The sequence below is a fragment of the Solanum pennellii genome, chromosome 5, assembly GCF_001406875.1.
Source record: "Solanum pennellii chromosome 5, SPENNV200".
Lineage (NCBI taxonomy): Eukaryota > Viridiplantae > Streptophyta > Magnoliopsida > Solanales > Solanaceae > Solanum > Solanum pennellii.
In genome coordinates this window covers 22,676,108-22,703,041 of record NC_028641.1, presented here as the reverse complement: position 1 = coordinate 22,703,041, position 26,934 = coordinate 22,676,108, and the positions used below count along the sequence as shown (strand labels likewise).

The following is a 26,934-nucleotide window of genomic DNA, read 5'->3' as shown; positions in this document are numbered from 1 at the left end:
CTTATATTAATTGTAATGAAAGGACGATACTCATGCAATTCTTATTGAGCTATGATGATGATGAATATACAAGGGTTAGACCCTATGACCTACAAAAAGTTATGATGATTAATAAAGACATTAAAGACATTTCAAAAAGAGACTCTAGCTTAGCACCGAGTGAACTAGAGTGAGGAGTGTACCTTCACACATAGGGAAGGTAGGATCACTAATGTACTCATGACATTTGAGACTAAAATGAGTGTAGCATAAAGAGGGTCCCAACTATATCTCCTAATTCTTGAACTACGTTGCCTCTATAGTAATACTAGCTAGTGGATCCACATAGTTGCTATGTTCATGTTTTGGTACTACCTTGGAAAGTAGTCCGCCTTCTTTCAGTGTAGGGTTCCATGACACCGGATTCCATATTGGCTCATATTGTCTATGTCGGTTAGGGCAAGATGTTCCCAAAAGGTAAAATGAACTAAAGGAATTAACTCTAACTAAGATGACCTAAGTGGTTTAGCTTAGTCTAGGTAGGGGTATGGGACTCTACCTAAACAGTGCACTAGTTAGCCTTGAAGGGAGTCTTAGGAGGATGTTCTTTTGTATGAAATTGCTTATAATGCTATATGACATGTATATGATGAATTTGCACATTGTTGATATTATATGTTGATTGGTGTCACTTATGAATATGTGTTGGTCTATATTGTTAAAGTATGATGCTATGTACTCTTAAATGTTATGATATGTGAAGTAGTAAGTAAGTCATGATTCTTATTGGGTTACTTCATTGAGTAAGGTTATGGGACTTTTCTTGGTCATTGCACTTGTTGACTTGATAAGGGTTGTGGGTAGTTGTCCTACTTTAGTCATGTTGAAATATGCTCTTATTCATGTATGTTGCGATTATGACCTGATGATAGAGTTACTTGACTATGTATGCAATTATATGATAGGCATGTTAACTTGACTAAGTTTTGATGTTGTTGGGTTGTGTTGTACATGCCTGTAACTCTAAGAATATGTCTTATTGATTTGGTATGGTCTTCTTGAATATGCATAAGGTTTTCAAACAAAGGTAAAATAGCATGTTTTCAAGAAAGGTCCCTTTTTGGCATGATTTGATAATATGTGTGCACATGGTTTCATACTTAGTACAAGTGGCGTACAAACCCCATTTCTTCCTTTTCTCCAACATTTTAGGTTTCGATCATTGAAGCTTTTGAAGATGACTTGAAGAAGACTTGGATTTCTTGATCATCCAAGTATGGTAGGTCCTTACTTTCTGAGGGTGATGCCACTATCTAGATAATGGAGTTGTTCTGAGTTTAGGATGTCACATCTGGGCTTACCCTCTAGACGTAAGCTTCATGTCATTACATTCACATGTTGAAAAATGCGGAAAAATTTAAAACTTTCATTAAAACTACTTGGAGTTTACATAGACATCTACATACACATATATATAGTCGTATCGAGTACACATAGACTCTTTGTATAGGAAGGTTACATAGCCTTCTACTTTTATTGCACATACGCACATATAAAATAGAAAAATAGTCTCAAAGATTATCTCATCTCATACCATCTAAACGATTATCACAGTAGGGCATAGACCTTACATTAATCCAACAAGAACACATATAGGTCATACAAAAGTATAGTACTCAATGGAAAAGGAAACAAATGAAAGAATCTTTAAGCTCGTAACAAGTACGTAAGCTAGATAGTGGCATTGCCCATGGACATTGAGGACCTACCCCACTTGGATGAAATGAAGAATCCAAGCCTTCAACAATGTCGCCTTCCAAACTCTTCAACGATCGGAACCTAAAATGTTTGGGAAAAAGGGAAGAAAATGGGGTTAGTACTCCACATGTACTAAGTATGAGACCTTATACACATATACAAGCAAAACATGCTAAAAAGGGACTTTAAGTCAAAACATGCCATTTTACCCTTTTAGGAACCTAATGCAAAACCAAACAAGTGATATCAACCAACCAAACATGCTCACTAACTCAACAATTAATATATATTCCAACATACTTGAAACCATGATTTACTACAACCCTATCATCAAGGAATAATATCACAAGAATGAATAAGAGTCAATCATATCATAATAAGCAAGACAACTACTCATGAATCCTTATCAAGTCAACAAGTGAAATGACCAAGCAAAGCCCCATAACCTTACTCAACCAAGTAAACTTAACAAGAAAACATAACCAATGTCCAACTTAACAATATAGTCCAAGTACATATATCAAGAGGATAATCATCATCATATATAGACATTTACATTGTAGCATCAACATATTATCATCACATACATCATTATTATATGCATAAATAATATCAACTTCCTAAAGCTTCCATCAAAGTCAACTAGTGCAAGTCATAGGTAGAGTCCCATACCCCTACCTAAACTAAGTTAAACCTCTCAAGTCACCTTAGTTAGTTTATACGTCATTACTTTATTGTACTTTAGGGAACACTTGCCTTAACCGACATAGACCACATGAGCTAAATGTGGAATCCGGAGTTGTAAAACCTTACACCGATGGAAGGTGGTCTACTGGCCAAAGTAGAAACAACTACAAACGTAGCTTTCTAGGTGGATGCACTTGCTAGTCTTCTTATGGGGCAACATAGTTCAAGAACTTAGAGATAATATATTCCCTCTCGATACCACTTGGTAATTGGGGCCTCCTCTTATGGGAATCCATTGGATGAGTATTCCTCTTTGGGAAGTCAACATCTCATATAGAACTATAGGGCGAATCTTCCTCCTTGGAAAGTCATTACCTCCCATTGTCAAGTTCACTCGGTGCTAAGCTAAGTCCCTCTACTGAAATGTCTTTAAGTCGTTAGTTAACAATCATATTTTATTTTAGGTCATAGGTTCTATCCCTTGTATAATCTTATCATCAATATCTCAATAAGAATTGCATGATTATAGTCCTTTCATCACAATTCATATAAGTGAGGTTAACACATTACATAGCATTTCATATTAAGGCACATTGGTATACATCACCATCCTTATAGCATTTACATCCTAATCAACCTCACAACCATAATCAAGACATTTCAATTCAATCATCATATCATCCTATCAATCTTAATACAAGGCATACTCCAATATAATATCATGACTTAACCACAATTAATCACAATTGGAAGTAAAGATAGAGATTCTAAGACTTACTAAGTCTTCCTCATAGTTACTCATCAAGGTCTTACCATCAACCTATAACTCAACCCAACTAGAGGAGTAACATCATCACACAATGATAACCAATAAGATAACAAGGAAAATTGCATCTATATAACACAATTCAACACTAGATTGTAGCTTAAAACAAGATATATAAGCCAATTTCACAATATACTTAATAACCTAAATCACATCTCAAGAACTAGCATGATAGTCCTATAATTCATCTTAATTTATTCATAACAACACCATAGGATAGTAATCTAACCAATAATCAAGTCAATTGAGTGATCACAATACAATATAGGTCAAGATCACAACCTAGGGTTAGGGATTGAGGACCATATTCTTCAATTTAGACCAAACCATTAACAATTACCATAAAAAAGTTAAATTAAATGTTAATCTATTCAATATAACCTAAATAAATCATCAAAAAAACTCAATTCATAACTTCAATTTCGTAATTGGATGAACCCCATAAGAAAACTCAACTTTTGAAATCTATTTTGAAGGAACCCTTTTAGGAAAGAAATCTATTTTGAAGGAACCCTTTGAGGAAAGAGTCTCAGAGTTGAATTAGATCTCATACCTTGACGTTTGATGAAGAATTGATGGTGAATTTGTCCCTTTTCCAGCCCCCAAACCCTTCTCCTTGCTAGTCTTCATTGGTGAGTTCAAGTAGAGAGAGAAAGAAGAGAGAAGGAAGAGAGTTTGTATTAAGAGTTCTAATTAGATTAATTGGGGCTGGGGCCTTTATATAGGAGTTCAAGTTAGTTCATTAGTCTCCCCTTAATCCCTAACTAACCCCTAAACAACCTAATTAAATGAATTAATATTAAAATGTGCAAAAAACTCACCCTTCACAGACGGAACCCCGCCGACGGGCCGTCTATGAACCTACCGACCCTCACCCCTCCATCCTGCACTCCATCGATGAGTTGAGAGACTGTGCAGGCGGAGACCTTCCTCAAATTGGCTAAGTATGGGATGACAATGGCATCGACGCCCCGTCAGTCCACACACGGACCGTAGGTGGTCCCGTCGATGCACACTGCTCAGGCAGTGTTGCTTAAAATACAAGGGTCCTCCTCAACGGCCTTAGTTTATCCTTGGGGAGTCGTACCCGAAAGTTTCAACCATGAAACAATTCTAACACCTATTAGCTACCTTTTTCACCAATTTTCACACATTTCCAATTCCTAAAGGTTAGTCAAGTAGGCAAAGCACGCTAGTACCTCTTTGAACCAACTTACGGACGTCATGGACGTTTTTGGACGTTTTGGTTCTTAAAATTCCTAAATAACCTATATTAATTAAAATGGACTAAAAAATAGTACGTAGACCACATGACACCTATGTTAGGCTTTACGACACGTCTTGGATTTTCAAGGTGTTACATAAGACTCTTATGTTTCTTTCCTTTCAAATGAGTACTATTGTATGACCTATATGTGGTCTTATTGAATTGATGTATGGTCTAGACCCAATTTGATATACTCTTATTACATGGTTATAAGATGAGACAACTATTATGACTATGTTATATTTTCTATATATCTACGTGCAATAAAAGTAGAAGACTAAGTAATCTTTCTATACGAATGGTCTTTGTATACTCGATATATATATATACTATGTATATGTAGAGGTCTATGTAAACCTCCAAGTAGCAGTAATGAAAAGTTTTAAATTTTTCACTACATTTGACCTATGAATGTAATGATGTAAGCTAAGAGGCTAGTCTTAGTCCTCAAAGAGGACGCCGCCGCCGGTTATGTATAGGGGGTAAACCCGGATGTGACATGTTTGTTTTGGTTGTGGAAAGAATGAACATAAGGTTAGAGATTGTCCCGTGGCCAAGGATCTAGGTAATGAGAATAACCAAGCACAAACAAGCGGTCCAAATTCCGGTGCTCCTAAGAAGAACCGCTTCTATGCGCTCCGCTCTAGTGGTGATCAATAGGATTCTCACAATATTGTCACCGGTATGTTACAAGTATTTTCCATTAATGTTTATGCATTAGTAGATCTCGGTGACACTTTATCTTTTGTAACTCCTTTAGTCACCATGAAGTTTGATGTGCTACCCGATGTCTTAATTGAACCTTTTTCGGTTACTACCCGGGTGGGTGACTCCATTGTTGCTAGAAGAGTCTTTAGGTGTTGTCCATATTATTGTCCAATAGAGTTACATTGGTCGATTTGGTAGAACTTGATATGTTGGACTTTCATGTCATATTGGGGATGGATTGGTTAAATGCTTGTTTTGCTTCTATTGATTGTAAAAAAAGGGTAGTTAAATTCCAATTGCCTAATGAACACATTTTAGAATGGAAGGGGGGGAAACTCAATCCCTAGAGGTCAAATCATTTAGAGTCTAAAAGCTTGTAAGATGATTATAACGGATGTCTCTACCATATTGTGAGGGCCAAAGACCTTGGGTCTGAAGCTCCTCCTTTAGAGTCGGTACCCGTAGTGAAGGAATTTCCGAAAGACCTTCCCGATGATTTGCCCGCAATTCCTCATTAACGGGAAATAGATTTCGGCATAGATTTGTTGCTGGATACGAAACCCATTTCAATTCCTCCTTACCGGATGACTTTGACTGACTTGAAAGAATTAAAGGTTTGAAGTTCGACTTCCAAACTGTTTAAAAGACTCCTAAAGCTATTATTCATCATTTTCACACCTTATTAACTTAGAGAACACATGATAGGTTCTAGTTAGTCCTATTTCATTTTGAGTGTTGTAACACTGTTGCCACAAATGTACCTACTGTTGCCACAAATGGATCTTGTATTGCCACAGATGAATGTTTTGTTGCCACATATCACCATTTTGTTGCCCTAACGCATAGGTGAGATGTTCCAACATATGACAACTCTTTGGAATATGCACCAATATATCATAACATGTGGCAACATAGGATACATCCCTCAACAAATGAAATATATGTTGAACAACTTAACAAGACTATATTTCTAAAATTATATCAACAAAATGGTCACAAAAAGACTAACAAAAGTAACAAAGAAAGACTTTTCACCGAATATTAACAATACATATACATTTCCTCAAAATTAAGTTTTTTTTGGGTTTGTTGAATTTCTTTCAAAAATAATAAATAATAGGTACCATTACATCATTATTCAATTTTCACATCTATAGAACGATTTACTGTTCATTAATCTAACAAAAAACTTAGTATTGTTCGAAAATTGTAATTTTTTTTAAAATAATGACTTATCCATTTTAAGTCGAACACGAGTTCAGTTTAGTAAGAGGAGAGATTCAGGACCAGAGATGAGGAGGAAGATAATGGAGAGAATATTTGTTTTGATAGTTGGATTTCTAAGGAAGAAGAAGAATAAAAAAGAGAGAAAGTTGAAAGAAGAAGAAGAAGAAGAAAGATTTTTATTTTTTAAAAATGGTTGAATTGAATTATAAAAGTTAAAAAATGAAGTGTTTTTTTATATTTTATAAAAATTTTAAAATTATTAATTTTGATCGAAATTTACTTGAAATAAATTTGACAAATGTGATAAAAAAGATATAATTTTCAGGGGAGACTCGTGGAGCATATATTCCTTGGTCTTTTTTATTTGCAGTTAATTTTGGACTGTCTAGTCTAAGTCTAAATCGGAAGGGGAAAAGAAGAAAAGTATGCTGCGAGTTCCCGTTTCCACTCCAAGCAGCGGAGAAATGGAGCATAACAACACACACCAGTTGAGGTCTCGGTCCCACCACCAGTTTCATCCCTCTCGACCTGCCATCCTTGATCTCTTCAATTTATACTTAGGACTGGTAATCAATTTTAATTTCAAACCCCTTCTTCTGTAAATATCAATTTATATTATTTTTTTCTCTTTGGCAGAAAAATTCTGGACAAAAATTAGATGATTCTATCAGAGAACCACCGTAAGTCTACTCTTCTTTTATTAATAATTACTGAAATTGAAATTTATCAGCAATTGATTTCGACGCATAATTCTTATCAGCTATCTACATTCAGTTTTTGCATGCTTCAGTTCTCCTTTCATTTCAAACTTGTGCTTTATGATGCCTAAAGTCTTATGTTTCATTGCACTGACCCAAAGAATAAAAAAAGAAGAAGAAAAGTCTTATGATTCGTTAGAGATATACAGGAACAAGACACAGAAGAGAGTAACTGCTATTAACAGAGAGCTTCCTCCACGAAATGAGCAATTTCTCTTAGATTTTGGACAGCTGCAGAGCCAATTTACTGTAAGTTTTCACTTGGAAATGTTACATCTTTGGTTTTGTTTATCTTCTGTGTAATGACGCATGCTGACATGTTATTCCAGGACAAGGAACAGCTAAGTGCAGTGGTAGAGTCTGTTCTTATTTCCCTCGTTATTCATTGCAGTAGTCACGCACCTCGTGCAGAATTTATTCAATTTGCCATATGTAGTTTGTCTAGTATAGGATTCATAAACTGGGATTCTTTCTTGCCTTCTCTTCTTTCCTCCGTTTCATCAACTGAGATATCCTCTAGACAGGCTAATCTACCATCTGCTGCTGTCTCTTCTGCTAATTTAACATCTGGATTGCTCCCTTCTTCCACCACAGTAGCGTCTACCTCCATTTTTCACTCATCAAATCCTGCATCTCCTTTGCCCGCTGTCCATGGTATTGGGTCCCCTCTTCATTCAGCAGCTGAACCCTCATCTTCTGCTGCTTTGTCTCCCATGAAGTCTTCTGATGTTAATGGTACTAGCCAACAGTCTATTGCAAAAGTGAATTTGTTGTCAAATGATAATGCTACAAGCAGTCTGCGTCAGTTATGTTGCAAAATTATTTTAACTGGTCTAGATTCTAATCTTAAGCCAGTAACACATGCCGAAGTTCTCCACCATATGTTGAATTGGTTGATTAATTGGGACCAAAAGTTACATGGTGTTGATGAATTAAACAGTATGAAATATTGGAAACCAGATAAGGCCCTAATTAAGTGGCTACACAGTTGTTTAGATGTTATTTGGTTGCTGGTTGAGAATGATAAATGCCGTATACCGTTTTATGAACTTCTCCGGAGTGGGTTGCAGTTTTTAGAAAATATACCAGATGATGAAGCTCTGTTCACTCTTATTTTGGAGATCCATCGGAGGCGAGATATGATGGCTATGCATATGCAAATGTTGGATCAGCACCTTCACTGCCCTACATTTGGGACCCCTCGACTTCTTCCTCAAGCCTCTGCAAATTCGTCTGGTGAAGCAGTTGCTAACATGAGATATTCACCAATTACATATTCTAGTGTGCTTGGGGAACCATTGCATGGAGAGGTATGTATATGTGATATTATTAGAACCATGTTAAAATATCATGTACAAGCATACTGATAAAATGTGTAAATAGGAATCGGTTTGTTTGAGAAAAAAGGAGCAGGTGAGACATCTTCCGGACTGAAAGAACATTTTAGCATCAAATTTTGGCAGTCCTCTTGGTCTCCTTGACATCAACAACAATATATGTTTTATGTATGATACAAATCTAAGTACAACTATACTTTGTGCCCCACTTTAGTCTAGGAAGAAAAATGCCTGTTAGTCTAGGAAGAATAATGCCCATTTTGGTCTAGTATGATACTTATCCCAAAAAAAGAAAGATCTAGAACATCACTGCCGTGCTATATTGCTGAAGCTTATTAAAAACACTGACTTAATACATTTATCAATGCCAAAGTTTGGTTAAATTAGTCATGGACCTGTTACTTATCGAAAATAAAAAGATAAAAAATAAAGGAACTGTTGTGGAGAAATGCAGAAGCGTGGAAAATTTAATAGATTTTCAATCAATTACTACTGATTCTAATGGCAATTGCCAGTAAAAGTTGGGCAGTTTCGAAGATTATGATATGAATTCTAGTGACTAGTAGTATGTTAAGGGAGTTTATGCTAGTTATACTAAATGTAGAAAATGTTGCCGGATTCTGATTCTAAATGTATTTGTGTTGTCGCTCATAACACATTCAATTATAGCATTCCGGTGGTTTTGCCTAAACCAATGGATTGGGGCAGCTATTACTTTAAGTTTGATTTTTCGCTTATGATGTTTAAACGATTTGCTTACAATTTTTAAATCTTGAGTTCAAAGGGCTCTGATGTCCTAAAATTGAATGTACGTTGGGTAAAGGGATAGTCTTGGTTTTGATTGTGGTATTTTGGATTATAGAAATGATTTTGATGGTACTTTGTGGAGTTTAGGCTGGAGTATCTGATCCGTTCTATGGTGATTAAAGCCTATGTCTAATGCCTTTTTATGTGGTTGGCTATGGGTGAGAAAGATAAATTCTTCTCATGCTCTGGCCATTTCTGATTCTTTAGTTGATTGGGTAGAGTCTTCCTTATCTAGTTCTCTTAAGTTGATTGTGGGGAGTCTGTTGTTTCCTAGTCCAGTGGTTCTCTTTAGGACTTCCTGTGATTATTTTCTTGAATTTATTAAATCTGAACCTTACCATCTAGGTCATACTCCTATTAAACCTGATAAATGGTGGCCCTGAGCAAACAGAGACGATCTAATCATCCTATCTTCAGCTCATGGATGCCTTAATTTATGTTCCCATGTTTTTGATAATTTTTTTTTCACGAACATTGACACCAGCTTCAAGTTTTTAAGTGTTTTTTTGGGGATGAAACTTAACATGACCAATTTTTTTCATTTAATCGGTAAAATAAGAATTATAGTTGATGTAAAATAAGCAGCATGAAGAGAATGTTGTTACAGATTACACCTAAAGAGAAGAGTAAGGACTTCACAAAAATTGTAATGAACTAACATAGCTACAAAATGCAAAGAAGCAACTCCAACTTTTTCTTCATTTGGAGTCTATTGGTGGCGAAAGAAGTGGTCACATCTGTTCAGCCATCCCAAAGGGTCCCCTTGGCTAGTAAACCGTGGAAAATCCAACTTTGTATACCTAAGAATGATGGAATTTCCTCCTGCATCTGATTTGACCCTTCTGCCGCTCCACTTTTACCTTCCAACCTCAATTCTGACTGGTATGTTTAGTTGATTCAGAATCAACCTTCGAATTCGCTAGATATTTTGTGAGTGCATCTAAGCGTGCATTTATTACTTCCTGTCTCGCTATATTGGTTGCACGTTCTTCTTGAAATAAGTTCACCAATTGTGCCCGTTGATGTTGAATTCTAATACCAAGTTGTTAATAAGTTCACCAATTGTGCCCGTTGATGTTGAATTCCATTACCAAGTTATGGCCCCTGTTATGGATCTAGTTATGGGACGCTGGAAGATAAAATCTGAAGTTTATTTTTTTACCGCTGGTTCGTTAAGAGAGAACCTGCAAATCTTGAGTTAAAGTATTCAAAAACTGAAATTACTTTTCAGCCTTTCATATCCTGAGACACAAATAGTTTAACTGCATTACTTGTAAAATAACTACCCCTAGAAACTAGGACATGACTTCCTAACTTAGCTGTAATGAAAAACTGCACTATTACAGGAAAATAACTGCACTACTAAAAAGAATTACTGCTGCAACAATTGGATAACTAAGGAGTGATAACACGGATCTAGGAGGGGGTGAGGGTGTTCAGCCAAATCCCCTTGGCATAAAGTTATACGGTACATGTAAGGTCTTTTTAAAATTTTTAGTGTAGATATATAGATTTTGATGTCTTAAACACAAGACTAGACGTTGACTTTGTGATTTAGTGAGTTCAAAACTCACCTTGACGTTCCAATTTCAAATTCTAGGCGCTATATTTTTTTTGAACCCCTTAGTGAAATTTTGGACCAGCATGAAAATGTAATGGCAGTGGAACAAAATTTAAGCCATACAAAACAACTTCTATGATAAAATTTTGGAACCAATAGAGACCTCTACCAGTTAGTTTGCATGCACATGAACCAATGTTGAGCATCTCCACATGTCAATTTGGGTGCTTTTTAATGTAGAAATGACACCAGGTATCCACTTTTATAGGCGCTATTTAAAAACTAGCCAATTTTTCCAAATTATTAAATTTTAGCCCGAAGAGGAGAAACATCAAGCCAAACCATTGCTTCTTCTCCTTTTCCTTCTTCTTAGCACAATCTGCCATGTCATACGATGGTCTAAACTCTCATTTGTTTTCACTTAATGCATGTATGTATCTGAATCATTCAGATTTTGTCTTTAGGTGTGTTTGTTTTCTAGGTCTGGATTTTTCGGATCTGAATCATTGAGTATTGTTTTTCTTTTTTTACAAGCATTTTTAGTCTGAGCAGATATGAATTATTGAGACCTATAACAAAGTCTTCATATCAATAAGATGCTATTCGTTCAAGGATTTCTGCAAAGTAGACATTTCACTACTCCATCCTCTTTGACCTAACAACAACTACCGCTGCCGTTTACCATAATCAACTACCATCAATGCCCATATTTATCAACTATCACCACCCATCATCCACCAACCACAGCCATCATCATCATCCAAAACCACCAGCAACATCAACCAACATAACGCCACTACCATTGGCCATTGTTTATAATCATCACCGCCAACCACAATTACTACAACTTTTTATTTTTGGCTTAAAAGTCATTTAAATTTGACTTAAAAGCTACTTTTTTAAGCCAATCCAAACGGGCTCTGATCTTAATATTCGATGTCTATTTAGATTTAGGCATTTATTATATTAATAAAAATGAATAGGGACTGAATAACCTTCTAATAAGAGGAGATTAATAATTATGTTCTAAAAAATAACAAAAGCAAATAAATGTGAAAAGACTACTGCAAAAGCTCGTGTAGTAAACAGCTTTCTTAATCTGAGAGTTCTACAGTGCACAAAAGAATTGCGAAATTAATGCAACTGCACAATAATCAACTTTGCCCATAGTCAACATTGAAGAAGACTTTGCACCGGAATCGTGTATGCACGCACTTATTGGGTTCTTGTTAAATTATTTATACATATTTAGTAGACTTTTAATACAAATACAGGGTTTAGGCCAAAGCTACTGGATTTTGCCGAACGAGTAACTAGAACTGTAGCTCTGCGCCTCTGCCCCAACTGCCAGTGGTGCATAGGTCAGGCTGCACACATTTTGACTAGTCCATCAGGAACCTGCTACTTCCTAGAAGCACATGTACCAGTTAACTTTTCCTACATGCTTAGGCATATCGGAATGAATATCTTAGTGTCTTTCGTCTCTATTGGGTGTGGTTTTGGAGTCAGATTATTCGTAGCTTAAGGTAATAAGGAGTATAGGCTGCATCCAAATAGCCTTTATGCTAAAGTTATTGTCACCCATTCAAGTCCTTGCAATGACGTATATTCATCATTATCTTTAGGATGGGGGTTGTAGGTGTTACCCAGAAATCCAGTTAATATTCGTTATCTACTGAGCAGAGCCTTATTGTTCATATTTGAGGAACATTCATGGATGCTGCGCTGCTTATCTCAGTTCAGAAGTGCTTCACACGAGGTGTTTGACCAAGAGATGAAGTATGTAACTTGGGCCCAAAGGCAGGTTCAATCTGCATAAAATTACTGTAGGCTATAGCTAATGATCTTAAATAAAAAAAAGCTACAGCATATGATGCCCATATCAGTCTTCTCTATTCCCTTCTGCTAATGTATATGTATATGGGACATACAGTATACAGGCGAGAACTTTATTTATCTTACATGGACCAGTTGAGGACTTTATTTATCTTACATGGACCAGTTGTTATCTATAATTCCTTTGTTTTATGGTTAAATAATATTTTTGTTGTTTAAAAGTACTTGCATTTATTTGGAAAATAGGATCTTGCAGCTTCCATTCAAAAAGGAAGCCTGGATTGGGAGCGAGCTTTGCGTTGTTTAAAGCATGCACTTCGGAACACTCCATCACCAGACTGGTGGAGACGTGTGCTTCTTGTGGCTCCCTGTCACAGGGTTCATGCCCAGGCTCCAACTCCGGGTGCTGTGTTTACATCGGAAATGGTTTGCGAGGCAGTTATTGAAAGAATTGTTGAATTATTGAAGTTGACGAATTCAGGCAATATTCTCATACTTCAAACTTTGCTTGAGATTGTGATACGAGTTGCCAATTTGTACATTTCTCAGATTTCCCCTTTTCTTTCTTTTAATGTTATTATTAATATTAGTAGTCGGGTACTGTATCTCCAGCATAGTGCTTTGGCATTGAGACTGAAACTCAATCTTCACTGCCGCGTGAATAATCTGATAGAAAATAAAAAATTAATGTTTTCTCAGATAATTCAGAAAGCTCCATCCAAGGGCACGACATAAAGGAAAATTCCGATGCCGAGGAAAATGATGTGTCATTATGGCAGGAGGACAACAAAGGTGACTTCTCAGTCAAGTTTGCTCGCAAGGCCATCAACAGGACAGGGGGACAGGAGAAAGATTATCCATGGAAGATGATACGGAAGCCAAAGGTGCCTAACAAAGTGAACTGCTTTACTTGGCACTAACACATGAGAACCTGAACAAGAGAGGTTATCAGTTGGCCTCTAAGTGTTATCTGTGTGGGGAGCAAGCTGAGACAGTCAACCATCTCTTGTTACATTGTAAATGGACAGAACAACTATGGAGAATTTTCACTAGCCTGAAGGGGATCACGTGGGTGAAACCAGGATGTATTAGAGGAGTACATGGTATCTTGAACTGTCACATCCGGGGAGCACCCCCTAGATGTAACCGGCGTCGGCGTCCTCGAAGAGGACTAAGACTAGCCTCTTAGCATTCGTCATTACATATCATAGGTTAAAAATTGCGGAAAATTAAAATTTTTCTTCTACATCTACTTCATGAGTTTTACATAGACCTCTTGCTTACACATAATATATACATAGGGAGTTTACATAGACTCCTCGCATAGGAAGCTTACATAGGCTTCTGTTTTTATGACACATATACAATATACACAATATAGAGTCTAATAGAGATGTCCCATATAAAACCATCTAAGTCGGAATAGAAACAATTTGGGCATAGCCCTTACAGAAATGTATAATGGCCACTCAGGGCTTACAACAATGTCGTGAAAAATAAGAGTGAAACGAATTCATTAGACTATAGCAAGTCACATAGGTAGAATGAGAAAAGGTACCATCCTTGGATCTTGAGGACATACCCAGACTTGGAGAAATGATCCAAGCCTTCTTGCAAATTAGCCACGAACCCTTCAACGACCGGAACCTAAAATGTTTGGTAAAAAGGGAGAAATAGGGGTTAGTACATCACTTGTACTAAGTATGAAAACATATGCACACACAACTTAGAAATCATGCTAAAGGGGACATCTGTTCAAAACCATGCCAAGTTACTTTAAAAAACCTATGCACAACCAAGAACACATATAAGACAATAATCATATATTCCTTAAGACAATAGTATATTCAACTTAAGACCAACATCATCAAATATAGTCAAGTTAACACGTGTATAGCATATTTGAATTCATAGCCAAAGCAACTCTAACATCATGTCATAACAACAAAGCATGTTCATGAATTCACAAAATTATAACATAAGTAGAACCCTTACCCATAACCCCTTACTAAGCCTACTAGTGCAATGATCAAGTGAAGTCCCATAACTCCACTCAACCAAGCAAACCAGCAAAGGATCATGAATAATGTCTAAGTCCACATAACATAGCATCATGATTATTCATCATCATATTTAGCAATATAGACCATTAACATGAAGAATCAATATAAGCATGTCATTCATTTCATAAGAGCATAAGAACATAAGCACATAAGAACATCGTTCTAGGACTTTCCTCAAGGCCAACTAGTGCAATGTATAGGTAGAGTCTCATACCCCTACCTAGTCTAAGTCAAACCCCTTGAGTCCTCCTAGTTAGAGTTCACTTTATTACTTCATTTTACTTTCGGGAACATATTTCCTTAACCGAGCTAACGTGGAATCCAGTGTCATGTAACCCTACACCGAAAGAAGGTGGACTACTTGCCAAGGTGGTACCATTCATGAACATAGCATCTAGGTGGATCCACTAGCTAGTATTCCTGTGGGGGCAACATAGTTTATGAACTAGGAGATGTACTAGGGACCCTCTTTATGCACCATGCATTATAGTCTCCTATCTCATGAGTACAATAGTGAACCTACCTTCCCTACATGGGAAGGGACACTCCTCACTACTAGTTCACACGGTGCTAAATTAGAGTCCCTTTTGAAATGTATTTCTTTAACAATCATAACTTAGTTTAGGTCATAGAAGACTACTTCTTGTAAAGTTATAGTCATTAGCTCAATAGGAGTTGCATGAGAATATCCTTTTATACGACCCTCATGTGTGAGATTTGCACATTATCATCATTATGTCGTAATAATGCACATAGGCAATCATAACCAACCTTATATATTTACATCTTAAGCATAATCTTACAATCACATAATCAAGACATTCTAATTGCATCATCGTACCACACCTACTTAGTCTAATCACAAGATATACTTCAATTGAACTTCATCACCAAGTACAAGCCATCACAATTAAAGTAAAGGTTTGAGATCACAAAGACTTACCAAATCTCCTTCCAAAGTCATCATCCATGGTCTTACCATCAACCAACCTATTTCATCCAATAACAGGTGTAATAACATCATTCAATAGTAATTAACACAATAACCAAGTCAATTGTATCATTACAAATCAATTCAACACTAGTCATAACCTAGGGTTAGGGAATTAGGGTCAATTCATGATCTATCCCTCATACTAGGTTAAATTATCAAGAACTAGCATAATTGCACAATAATAATCATAATCCAATCATAATAACCAAAGGAAAACATATACAATACAATTTAGAAGAACAAATTCGAATTGGGAAGAAACCCATATGAAATTGTCTTTTTTGAAAACCAATTTTGGAAGAACCCTTTGGGGAAAGAGATCCCAAAGGTGAAGAGTTCCCATACCTTGATATTACTTGAGATCGATAGAGAAAAGTGATCTTCTTGATGCCCTAGAACCCTTAGACCTTGGTCTTCTATGGAGTCTTCCTTGGGAGAGAGAAAGTAGAGAGAAGGAAGAGCAATTTGTGTTTAGGAATTGGAGGTGTTAATTTTGGGTTTAGGCTTAGGGTAGTTTATATAGTGACTTATCTAACTTAATTAACTACCCCTTAACCCCTAATTAAACCCCTAACTAATTACTAATTAAATGAACCAATTAAAATTCACCAGCGAAATTACAGAACTGACCTACGAGACCCCCGACCTACGGTCCGTAGGTCAGTCGACGCCCATGCCCCCCAATCGTCCTGCCCATCCATAGTTTGTGACAGAGACTATGCATTTTGGCCATTTTTGGAAAATGGCTAAGTGTCCGTCGACGGAGGCATCGATGCCCTGTTGTTTCACCTACGCCCCCGTCAATGGCAAGCAAAGGTAGCTACTGCCTGCATTGCCTCATTTGGCAGGTTTGGGTCAAATGCAAGGGTCCTCCACTAGGGTGGTCCTTGGGGAGTTGTACCCGGACGTTTCGACCCTAAACCTACTCTAATATGTGTTAGACACCTTTCACCAAATTTCATCAAATTCCGACTCCTAAAACCCCGTGAAATAGGCTAAGTCACACTAACACCTTTTGCACTAGTCTCCGGACGTCATGGACGTTCCTTGACGTTTTGACTCTAAAACTTCCTATACGACTTATATACATTAATTAGTATATTGTTGATATTAATGAGTTGCTCTATTTCCTAGTAAGTTTCTCCCCCCCTATATGATTGGCATAGTTTGATAGTTTTAATGTACTCTCCTTACTTTCTGCAGAAATCAATTGCTGGCAGGAGTGGCTTATATTCTCAGATATATTCTTTTTTCTCATGAAAAGTGGATGCATTGATTTTGTGGAGTTCGTGGACAAATTAGTATTTCGACTTCAAGAGGGTGATCAACAAATACTTAGGACAAACCATGTTACATGGTTACTTGCACAAATTATTCGGGTTGAACTAGTGATGAATGCTCTAAATACAGACTCAAGAAAGGTTTTCCATCTTGGATCTAACTACTTTTTTACATCTAAGGAAGATACAAACTGATTGAACTTTAATATAATTGTTTTGGTAATGACCTTGATGTTTTAGGTGCTGGTTAATTGCATTGCTTTCATATTTATCTGTCTCCGATTTCAAGAATTTCTGGGAAAATATGGTGGAGGAGAAAGCGGCCTCCACCGTTGGAAGGTTCGAGTCATCAAGGGGCAAGTGGGAAAAGCCATTGATGGCTCCTTGGAAGGGGTGGGGGGTTGAGGTGGGGGTGGGGGTTGAGGTTTCCTATTATTTTAGAAGAAAATCCCCCATCCAGGTGCTGAACCAGAAATGCGTCATTGCAGTTTCGTCTCCATGTTTAAAGCTTTGTATATCAATCTTCTTGTATAATTTTTGTTTCTTATTTTCTTTTCCAGTTGTTCATGAGAATATAAGTTATTAAATTATGTTTTTGGTGTTATAGCCTATCGTTGTATGTTTTTATGATTTTCACAATTTGCTGTTAGGTGGAGACGACTAGAAAAATTCTTTCGTTCCATAAAGAGGAGAAAAGCTCTGATCCCAATAATCCTCAAAGTATCCTACTTGATTTCATTAGCAGTTGTCAGAACTTGCGCATTTGGACACTAAATACAGCAACAAGAGAATACCTGAATAACGAGCAGCTACAAAAGGGAAAGCAAATTGATGAATGGTGGAGACAAGTTAACAAAGGTACTCATTTCATTAAATTGCATGGGTGGCTCAACAAATATGTGTTGCCTCAAACAATACTTCAATGAGAAGCTTTAAGGTTTTTGTAGAAAAATGAGAAAAGAACACTTAACATATATAATTTCATTTGAATTCTATTTTTCTAATTTTTTATATGCTAAGTTATGAAAAAATAACTTTAATAGGTCTCTTCTAGTAATTCTTTTCCAATTTCTAATATATAATCCTCTTAATCTCTCTTGAAACATTCCAAATTTTCTAATTTTGGATTTTTCTTATTTGTTGAGAAGTTATTAAGGGCTTCAGGCTTCTTTTTGGGATTGTATTAAAGTTCCAATCCTTTTCTCTCCATCTTTTTTTTAAAAAAACTTTTGTGTAAGTTTAATAGAGTGCTGTTAGACTTGCTTTCTTATGGGGCAGAGTGTTGGCCAATTACGAACTCCTAGGTGCAAAAAATGCAAATGGCGGAAATAAGGATGTTGAAATGGATCTGTGGGCATATTAGGAGCGATATGATTAGGAATGAGGATATCCAGGAGAAACTGGGAATGACCTTCGTGTGGACTAGATGAGGGAACATAGACAATGATGGTTTGTGCATTGGAAGAAGGTATGTGTAGATGGCCCAATGAGGAGGTGTGAGAGATTGAATATAGTGGGTCGAGGAGAGGCAGAGGTAGGGCAGAGGAATTATTGGGGAGGTGATTCAACTACATATGACACATCTTCAGCTTATCAAAGACATGACCTTAGACAGTAGGGTACGGAGGTTAGTCGGTAGTTAAGAGTTGTCCTATTAATAGCCTATTCATGCATTTGGTTTGGTGGTAGTATAGAGTTTCGTGTCGGTTGTATCATTAGCTTTTTCATGTAGTCTTTTGGCTTTTGGTATTTGGTATAGTCTGTTGTTTATCTTTTTTGATAATGGTAATTGTTTCTATTTTTGTAGAATAGTACATAGGTTCTAATGGAAACGATATTGACATAAGGGGCTCTAATAATACTTACCTATCCCTATAATGAGTCTAAAACTTGGCAAATAGTGTTTGTCCATACACTTTGCCATTATTTGGCAAATATTTTGGCAAATATCCCAAATTCCCAAATACTAGTTTTTTCTAGTATTTGGGCCAAATTTCATTGTTTAAGATCTTTTAAAAATTGAAAGTTTACCCCAAACTTTTATCTTTTACGAAAACACCCTCTATAGTTGTTGCTTATGTTGTATTACATAATTTTTTTACATTAATTCCAATGTAGTGATGAAATATTCTGTGAATGTAAAATGATAATATGATTATTGATGAAAATGATGAATAATCGGTTCAAGATAACAAAGTCATGTGTTTGGTCCACTTCATGATGTATGAAATGATGCTTGTTGCACTCACTCAAAATTACCACATTGCTATAGTGTCATGAACACTATTTGTTATTATTGTAACAAAGATTCAATTGACTTGTAATACAAACTTATGGTTAGTTTTGATATTTTTACAACTTATGGGTATAAATTATATTTTTCTAAAAAAGTGAAATATATTTCCCAAATACTATGGCCAAACACATGGTAGAATTTCACCCAAATTTTCACCCAAATAATATTTGCCAAGAATATTTGGAATCTATGGCCAAACGCTAGCTTAGACACAAGAATACTTTGGGACACGACCCATACACAATAGACATAAGTACTACTAAGTCTATTACAGTACTTCGCTAAGAGAAATAAAAGACATCTATGCCCTCGAGTCAAATGAGGACATAGTTCAACTTGCTTGAACGATCTTCTAATCCAAGCTTAGCTCTCAAAAGCACCTTAACCTTTGAATCACTTTAGCGATAGATAAAAGCATGGAATTAGTACAAACACATGTACTGAGTATGATATAATGCATAAAATCATGAAAACGGACATTTATTGGAAATATGTTTCTTTTTGACTTAAATATCGTAATATAATCATAAGAACAACATTTAACACCTTAGAAATACATAAGAAATCACATTATCAATTTAGCACATTTTTAGAAAAAACTTACAGTGATATACTTCACTGTTACAGTGAAGTTTCTTAGCTTTATTAATAGACACTTTATAGCATGCAATTCCCTCACTAGAAGCTATCCTAAGACTCACTTAAGTAAGACAAAGAGAGACCGCCCACCTTCTCTAGGCACACCTAAGTGATTCTTAAGACCACCTCTAATGAGATACACACACTTACAATACATCAACCACATGAACATGAGATCCTCCTACCAAAGGTGATTCTAAAGTTCACTTGAGTGAGTTGTGAAGCGGTCACCCATACAATCCCTCTCACACTCTTAAGAGATCCTATAGACTACCTAAGATAGAATCATTCACCCTTAATACAACAACATACATATAATATGACATTCTCCTCCCAAAGGTTATCAAAAGACTTACTTAAGTAAATCAAGAAGATAACGACCATGATTGACCTCTTCAAGATTACCTAAGTGACCATTCCTATGCCTTCTTCACAGCTTAACTACTCTAGATAAGTATTTATTCATTTTAACATGCTTTCTTAACTTTTAAGTCATTACATTCATTAGTTCATTTAAGACTCATTCATCACACAAGGACATTCAAGTAATGGTCTTGGAGAAGAACTCTCACTAACATCTTCAAAGCCTATTGTGCAATGTCTAGATAACGTCCTATACCACCACCTAAACTTCATAAAACTTCCCTAATGCTAGTAGGTATCCCCCGACATAGACCATGATAGCTAAACATGGAAGCCGGAGTTCTAACCTACTCCGATGAGGGTGTTCTACTTGCTAAGGGTAGAACTAGGACACATCTTATGTAGGCACATGGTTAAGGAATATGAAGGGCTTTTATGTACTCTAGTCTTATTCTCAAGTAAAGCTACATTGTATTCTAGTCTCCTTCTCAAGTGGAGCTACTTCCCATAACATAATCACTCGGTGCTAGCCTTTGTTCTCGTAGAGTAATTGACATTAAAGGATCACATGAAGAGGTTCCATATCTAGTTCATAACCCAATCACATTCACCCTACCAAAGAGGTCCACTAGGGCTACCTTTAAATGGTGAGGAGGATAGCTCATCATGACTTTCCTAAGGATGATATGATGCCGTTCTAGCCAATCAACCCTAAGTCCATCATTCATTACAAGAAGGATACCATTACGAATCTCAACTCCAAGTTCATAACATAACCTTACCACTAGGTTTAAGGTTCCACGTCCATGACCTTCTTAACATCTTTTAAGGTCTCATATATCATTCATTCATACATGCCAAGGGTGCACTAAGCTTACCTAGTCAAGGCATCTCATATTCACATATCATTCATACACGTATCAAGTAAGGGACACAAGTCTACCAAAACAAGACACAACATACTTTACTTTATTACATATTAGCATATCATTCTTTGAAGCACTTAGGAATGACCCTTATCATCCTTATGTCATCCTATACATTACTATATCATGATCAATATAACCATCATAAACTCATATAGTCAATTAGCAATGATCATGCATCAACTCTAAGACTACACACATAAGACATAGTCATTGTCTAACATGATCACCTAACAACAATATAAGAACTCATACTTTCACTTAATCACCTGTAGATAGATATGCTCATACTCCACATAAATCAAGTACACAAGTCATCATAATACTTCAAGTAGTTGCTGACAAGGCCATGGTCATCATAATCCATAAAGTAACACCGACAAGGCCACATCAATTGCAAGTAAGGGACATAGCACCGCCACCATAAGTGGACCATATCAATCACAACATAATTTAAGTCTAATTAACATGAAATAAAGAGAATTAGGGCAGCGTACCATCAATCCATTCTCTCCACTTCAATCCATGTCTAAATCATCCAATTCAATACCACAAGGCCCTTACCCATGGCCATAACGTCAATCCAATACATAAACTATAATGCTCAATGAATCTAGGTCAATTCAATATAGATTTATCAATCTAAGAACAATTAGGCATCAATTGAATACAACTATTACATCATTCAATAGCCCATAGAAAACTACACTAGAATTCATAAGTATTAAGTCACTATCACTTAACCCATATAGTAGTAAAAAACTAGGGTTCATCAATTACATGGGTTCATAGGTTTGAGTTAAATCATCAAATTAATAACAATTCAATCAATATTTAATGCTTTAAAACCTTTAATGCAAGAACTGTTGGATATATTTCAATTTAGAAAACTCATCCTTTAAGACCTCTTTGAAAATCACTTTGAAGATTGGCTCCTTGATGAATATAGTTTCAAGGATCAAAAACCATACCTTATTGAAGCTAATCCCCGAAATTTGAGAGAAATTGGTGGAGAAATTAACCTTCAAGCTTGAATCTCCCTTCAAGCTTCAATGGAGTTCTAGAGAGCTCTTTAGAGGTTTTGAGTTTTGATTTTGAAGAATGAATTCTCCTAAGTGTTAAAGGCTTATAAACGTGTTTAGAATTGAACCCTATTCTTTTCCACTAACATCTCGCCTTCTTGGTCTTGTTTAATAGATGTCGAGTGCCGCTTTTCCCCGTCCGAGAATCTCCATCTGCTCTAAGTGGGCGCGAGCTAGAATCCTTATGTCAGCTTGGTTGTTCAAAAGACTGTCTCTTTACCCCTTGCATCTTCATCTTTTCGAAAGCCCAGACCATTCTTTTGGATCTGCATTAGTCCTATTTCAGGTGCAAAGCCTCTTCAAGAAAGACCTCTACCCCTAAGTAACCGCCCTTTCTCTTATTTGGACGTGGGGTGAATTTACAACTTCACCCCTAGACATTACAGTGAAGCTGTGCAGTTGACAGCACCATCGACGACTGGGCAGTCGATGGACCATTTGTCCACAAACGGACCATCCTGTCCTCTCGTTGTTTGGTGGAGCTTGAGCTCCCTAGGCTAAGTCTTGACCCACGACACCCATCGACGGGCATCGACTGTCCCACGAGCCGTCGTTTGCCTCAGTCATTTGGGGCCTGGTATAGACAACCTTGGCTCAAAGAAAGGGTCCTTCCTCAAGGGCCCTTGGTTGGTCCTTGGGGACTTCCACCCGAATTTCATCCAAAATGAACATGCCAAGACATGAATTTCATCCAAAACGAACACGTAAAACAAGACGAAACATGCCAAGACACACAAGGTTGTTTCAAGGCAAACCTTTCTAACGTCATGGATGTTTGACTTTCAAACTTTATGAAACTTAACAAACTGCCTATAAAAGCTACAATAACTCATATAAGGACCTCATAAGCTCATGAAACAAACATATAGGCACATAACCACACATGAGGCACATATGTGACTTTGTCGTCGAACGTCTTAGTCATCCCTTGACGTTTGACTTCCAATGCACCTAACTCTTTAGACACTGCCTCATTACCACATTATAGACCAATTTAGAACCTTAAAAACTCATGAAAACCATGTTAGGCTCTAGCTTCACCTAAGTCATTTTTGAGGTATTACAACTCCCCCCTATGTAACTTCTGCATTGAACGAACTTACCCCCACTGTTGGACCATTTACTACTTCGAACGGCATGAGCGTAAGGGATGTTCTTGTCAGTCAATCTAGGTTCCACTGGAACTTTCTCATTCTTGTGGAAAATAATAAATCTTTTCACCTTTGCTGCAATGAGCATCCAGCCTGAGTTAAAGGTTATTTCAGGGATTACCAACACTGATCTTCTTCTGCCTTTCAAGTTAATGATGCCGATGTATCGTCCAGACATTGAAATTCCTTGCACAATAAGTTTCAGAGAAAACTTCTCGCCTCTTCCACCTTCTGACCGAGTTCCCTTTTACTAAAGAAGCTTCTTTCAGCCTTTGTATCAACCATATTGTTCTCTTGGTAAACTGGGTTCTAGTGGCGCACCTCCTATTCCTTTCGGTCCATTTGTACAAGTCCCCCTGTGTACCTGAAATTCTTGAGACATTGAAAGACTTGGCGCCCACAGCAAAATAAATGGTGTCTTCTTCCATCAGGTCAATGGTGAAAATGGTTTCAGAAGAGAGAGGAAACAGAAGATAGAGAAGAGGGATGAAAATAAATGGAGAAGTGGGTATCAAAAGAAAGAGGAGGGAGAGATAAAGAAGAGAAGGAGGACGAGAGGAGCTGATTCCGGTGATCAGAGATCACCGGAGAGGGAAAGGGAATGGAAGATAGGTTAGGTCATATTCTTGGGGAATGTGCCTGGGAGCATTTTTGAAATTCAAACTCTGATATATTTCTTTATTTCTTCTAATCCCCCATAATGTTCTTGACAACTCTCCGTTTGTCACTACTATTCAAACCCCTCAGTTCCATGAGACAAGTTTCAATTGCATTAAGAAATATTTAGGAAGTTTCTCCCCGTATCTCTACACCCCCCACTTTGGAACTTCACAGCAAAAGCTACTAAACTTTTCAATACGTTAGAACCTTTGAACCTTGTCTTTTTGCATACTGCTACAACTTTTTGGTGTATGGCCCTGTCAACCTGTAGTAACAGTTGCATGGCTTCCTCTTCATGACCTTGGAAATCAGCCCCCAACAATTTTCCCAGTTTGATCAAATTCTGTTTCACCCAAGCAGAAACTTCTCTTTTTTTCTGTGATTAAAAGTTGCTGTTGCGTACATAGTAGCTCTGCTTTTAGAGGTTGATATTCTTTGGTCTTCAATATTGCATGCCTCTTTTTCCTCCCTCCCAATCATCACTTCCCCTATTGGAACTTGCGCCTCTGATTCTCCCATATTTAGCATAGCCACGTCACCCAAAATACCACTTGAATCAGCTGTTATCTCCTTAGTATTCTTTTCTGCTCCTTGCATTGTCTTTGGGCAGAACTGTGTTTCTTTATCTTGAAGAATCCAATTTTCTACTGAATTGGGCTGGGTGGAATTGGATATGCTATTAAAAATAAATGAATCTGCGATTTATTATGTTTAGGTGATCATACCTTCTTCTTGTTACAGTTCCTTGCATATATTGCTCCACATTGCTTTGCTGTTAGTTGTCATGTTTTGCCCACGTACATTTTCTCGTTGAATTATTGCTTTGATTTTGCTTGAGCTAAGGGTCTTTCAAAAAATCTCTCTACGTCGGATAAGTAGTGGTAAGGCCTGCATAAAATCACTCTTTTGCTTTGTCTTTTTTAGAAGTTAGTTGGCAATTTACTTTGGTATCTCTTACTTTATATAGTTGTTTCTGTTATTTGGAAAAAGGTCAGGAAATATCAAAGATTAAAAGAGAAATTACATGTTATTCAAAGAGAATGGTAAAAGAAAATGAAAATAATGTCGACCCATTGGTGATGTTGGTTGCATCAGTAAACAAGGCAAGGAAATATTTTTTTCATGTATGATTTAGGGATTCCAGAAAAGACTGTTTTGTTTCACAATTTATGCTCAATGATTTCTTTTTTACTATGAAAATCTGTACATTTTTCATTAAAACACTATTTTTTTTTAAAAAACAAATTAATATATAGGCGAAATGGTATGAGTTTGTATCTGGACCCTTCTAGTTGACCATGTGCTAACAAAATCCTAAACTCAATGAAACTTAGCATTTTAAACCCCCTTGGGTTTGTGTAAACTTCAAACGCTCAACAAAAATTACACTTCGTTATCCACGTCAGATTTTAAATGACACATCATCCACATTAGATTTTAAATGACATATCACTTATTTTTTATTCTTTTTAGAATACAATTTTTTCTTCTTTTACATTCCATTCCTCCCTCATTCACCCTTCATCACCACAACCTTCCATCTTCACCATTATCACCACTTCCCTAAAACATAAAAACACCTTTCTTTTCTATATTTTCATCATTCATAACTTCCGGCCGTATTTTCTTTACCACTTGTTCCACATTAATGCCAACAAATCATCACTAAAATACCTTAATAAATCATAATTTTTGTACACAATTTGCACAACATACTCCATCTGATTTCTCAAAGGCATATAACAGTTACTTTTTGCCTACCAAAATGATCAGATCTGTCACCTCACAAACTATAGCACAATTTCAATTGCAATTTGGGGAGAAAAGAAAGTAAAAAAAAACAAAAGAGAAGAAGAAACTGGAGAGCGGTGGGGAAGGGGAGAAAGTGAGAAATGGGAGTTTGGGTTAGTGCGGAAGAATGGTGTGGGTGATGGTAGAAAGAAAAAAAATAGGGAGGGGAGGGGTGGGGTGGGGAAAAGAGGAAATAAGTGAATTAATTTTCCATTTTTTTTTTGGTCTTTTGATTCTATTTTTCTTTTAATTATTTTTGGTCTAAAATTTTACATTACTCTCTTTTTGTGCATGAAATCACGCATTTGCTCCAATTAAATAATTAAGTTGCCACATAAGCTTGGTCAACGGTCAGAGGGGTTTAATAGGTTGAGTTCATTATACCATTTCACCTAATATATATGTGTTTAAGTTAAGTAGTTAACTGCCAATGTAAACAATTTTTACATCCTTAAATTATATTTACATGTTGTAGCTGTTAACATATCTTTTTGTAACAATTTCAAATATCACATTTGAGGAGGTTAACATATAGATATCCATTAGATAACATAATTGTCTAAACAATTTATTCATGCTGATGATAAAAATATTAATTTAATATATACAACATTAGGATAATTTTGGATCTCTAAAATTATGGTGCCTTCACCCTTTAACCGACACGTTAAACAATGTACAAATTTAAAGCAAATTCCTTCATTTTGTGATTTTTTTTATGATTTCACAAATAAGGTGTTGACCATCAGTATATCTATTGCCTCCCCTCTATTGTCTGCTTCTGTTTTTAGTAAGGTCTTCATTTCCTCTCTATCAGTCATTAGAATTTTCATGGTTTGTAACTAACTTCACCGAAGCCACTAAAACAATGAAAATAGAAATGTTATGCACAACAATTTACCAAAAAATAAAATAAATTTATTGAGGGGGGGGGGGGG

The 26,934-nt window shown here is 36.5% G+C and overlaps 1 protein-coding gene across 1 annotated transcript in view; it reads left to right on the top strand.

Annotated features, from left to right (window-relative positions):
• The first annotated feature begins 6,807 nt into the window (after positions 1-6,807).
• The window catches only part of LOC107020304 (mediator of RNA polymerase II transcription subunit 23), a 49,615-nt gene continuing 29,488 nt past the window's right edge, over positions 6,808-26,934 (top strand). The window contains exons 1-7 of the mRNA XM_015220606.2: positions 6,808-7,018; positions 7,089-7,132; positions 7,360-7,459; positions 7,540-8,520; positions 12,998-13,232; positions 17,012-17,229; positions 17,739-17,946. Of these exons, the coding sequence (XP_015076092.1) occupies positions 6,878-7,018; positions 7,089-7,132; positions 7,360-7,459; positions 7,540-8,520; positions 12,998-13,232; positions 17,012-17,229; positions 17,739-17,946 (1,927 nt within the window). The 5' untranslated portion in view covers positions 6,808-6,877. The remainder of the gene's footprint in view (positions 7,019-7,088; positions 7,133-7,359; positions 7,460-7,539; positions 8,521-12,997; positions 13,233-17,011; positions 17,230-17,738; positions 17,947-26,934) is intronic.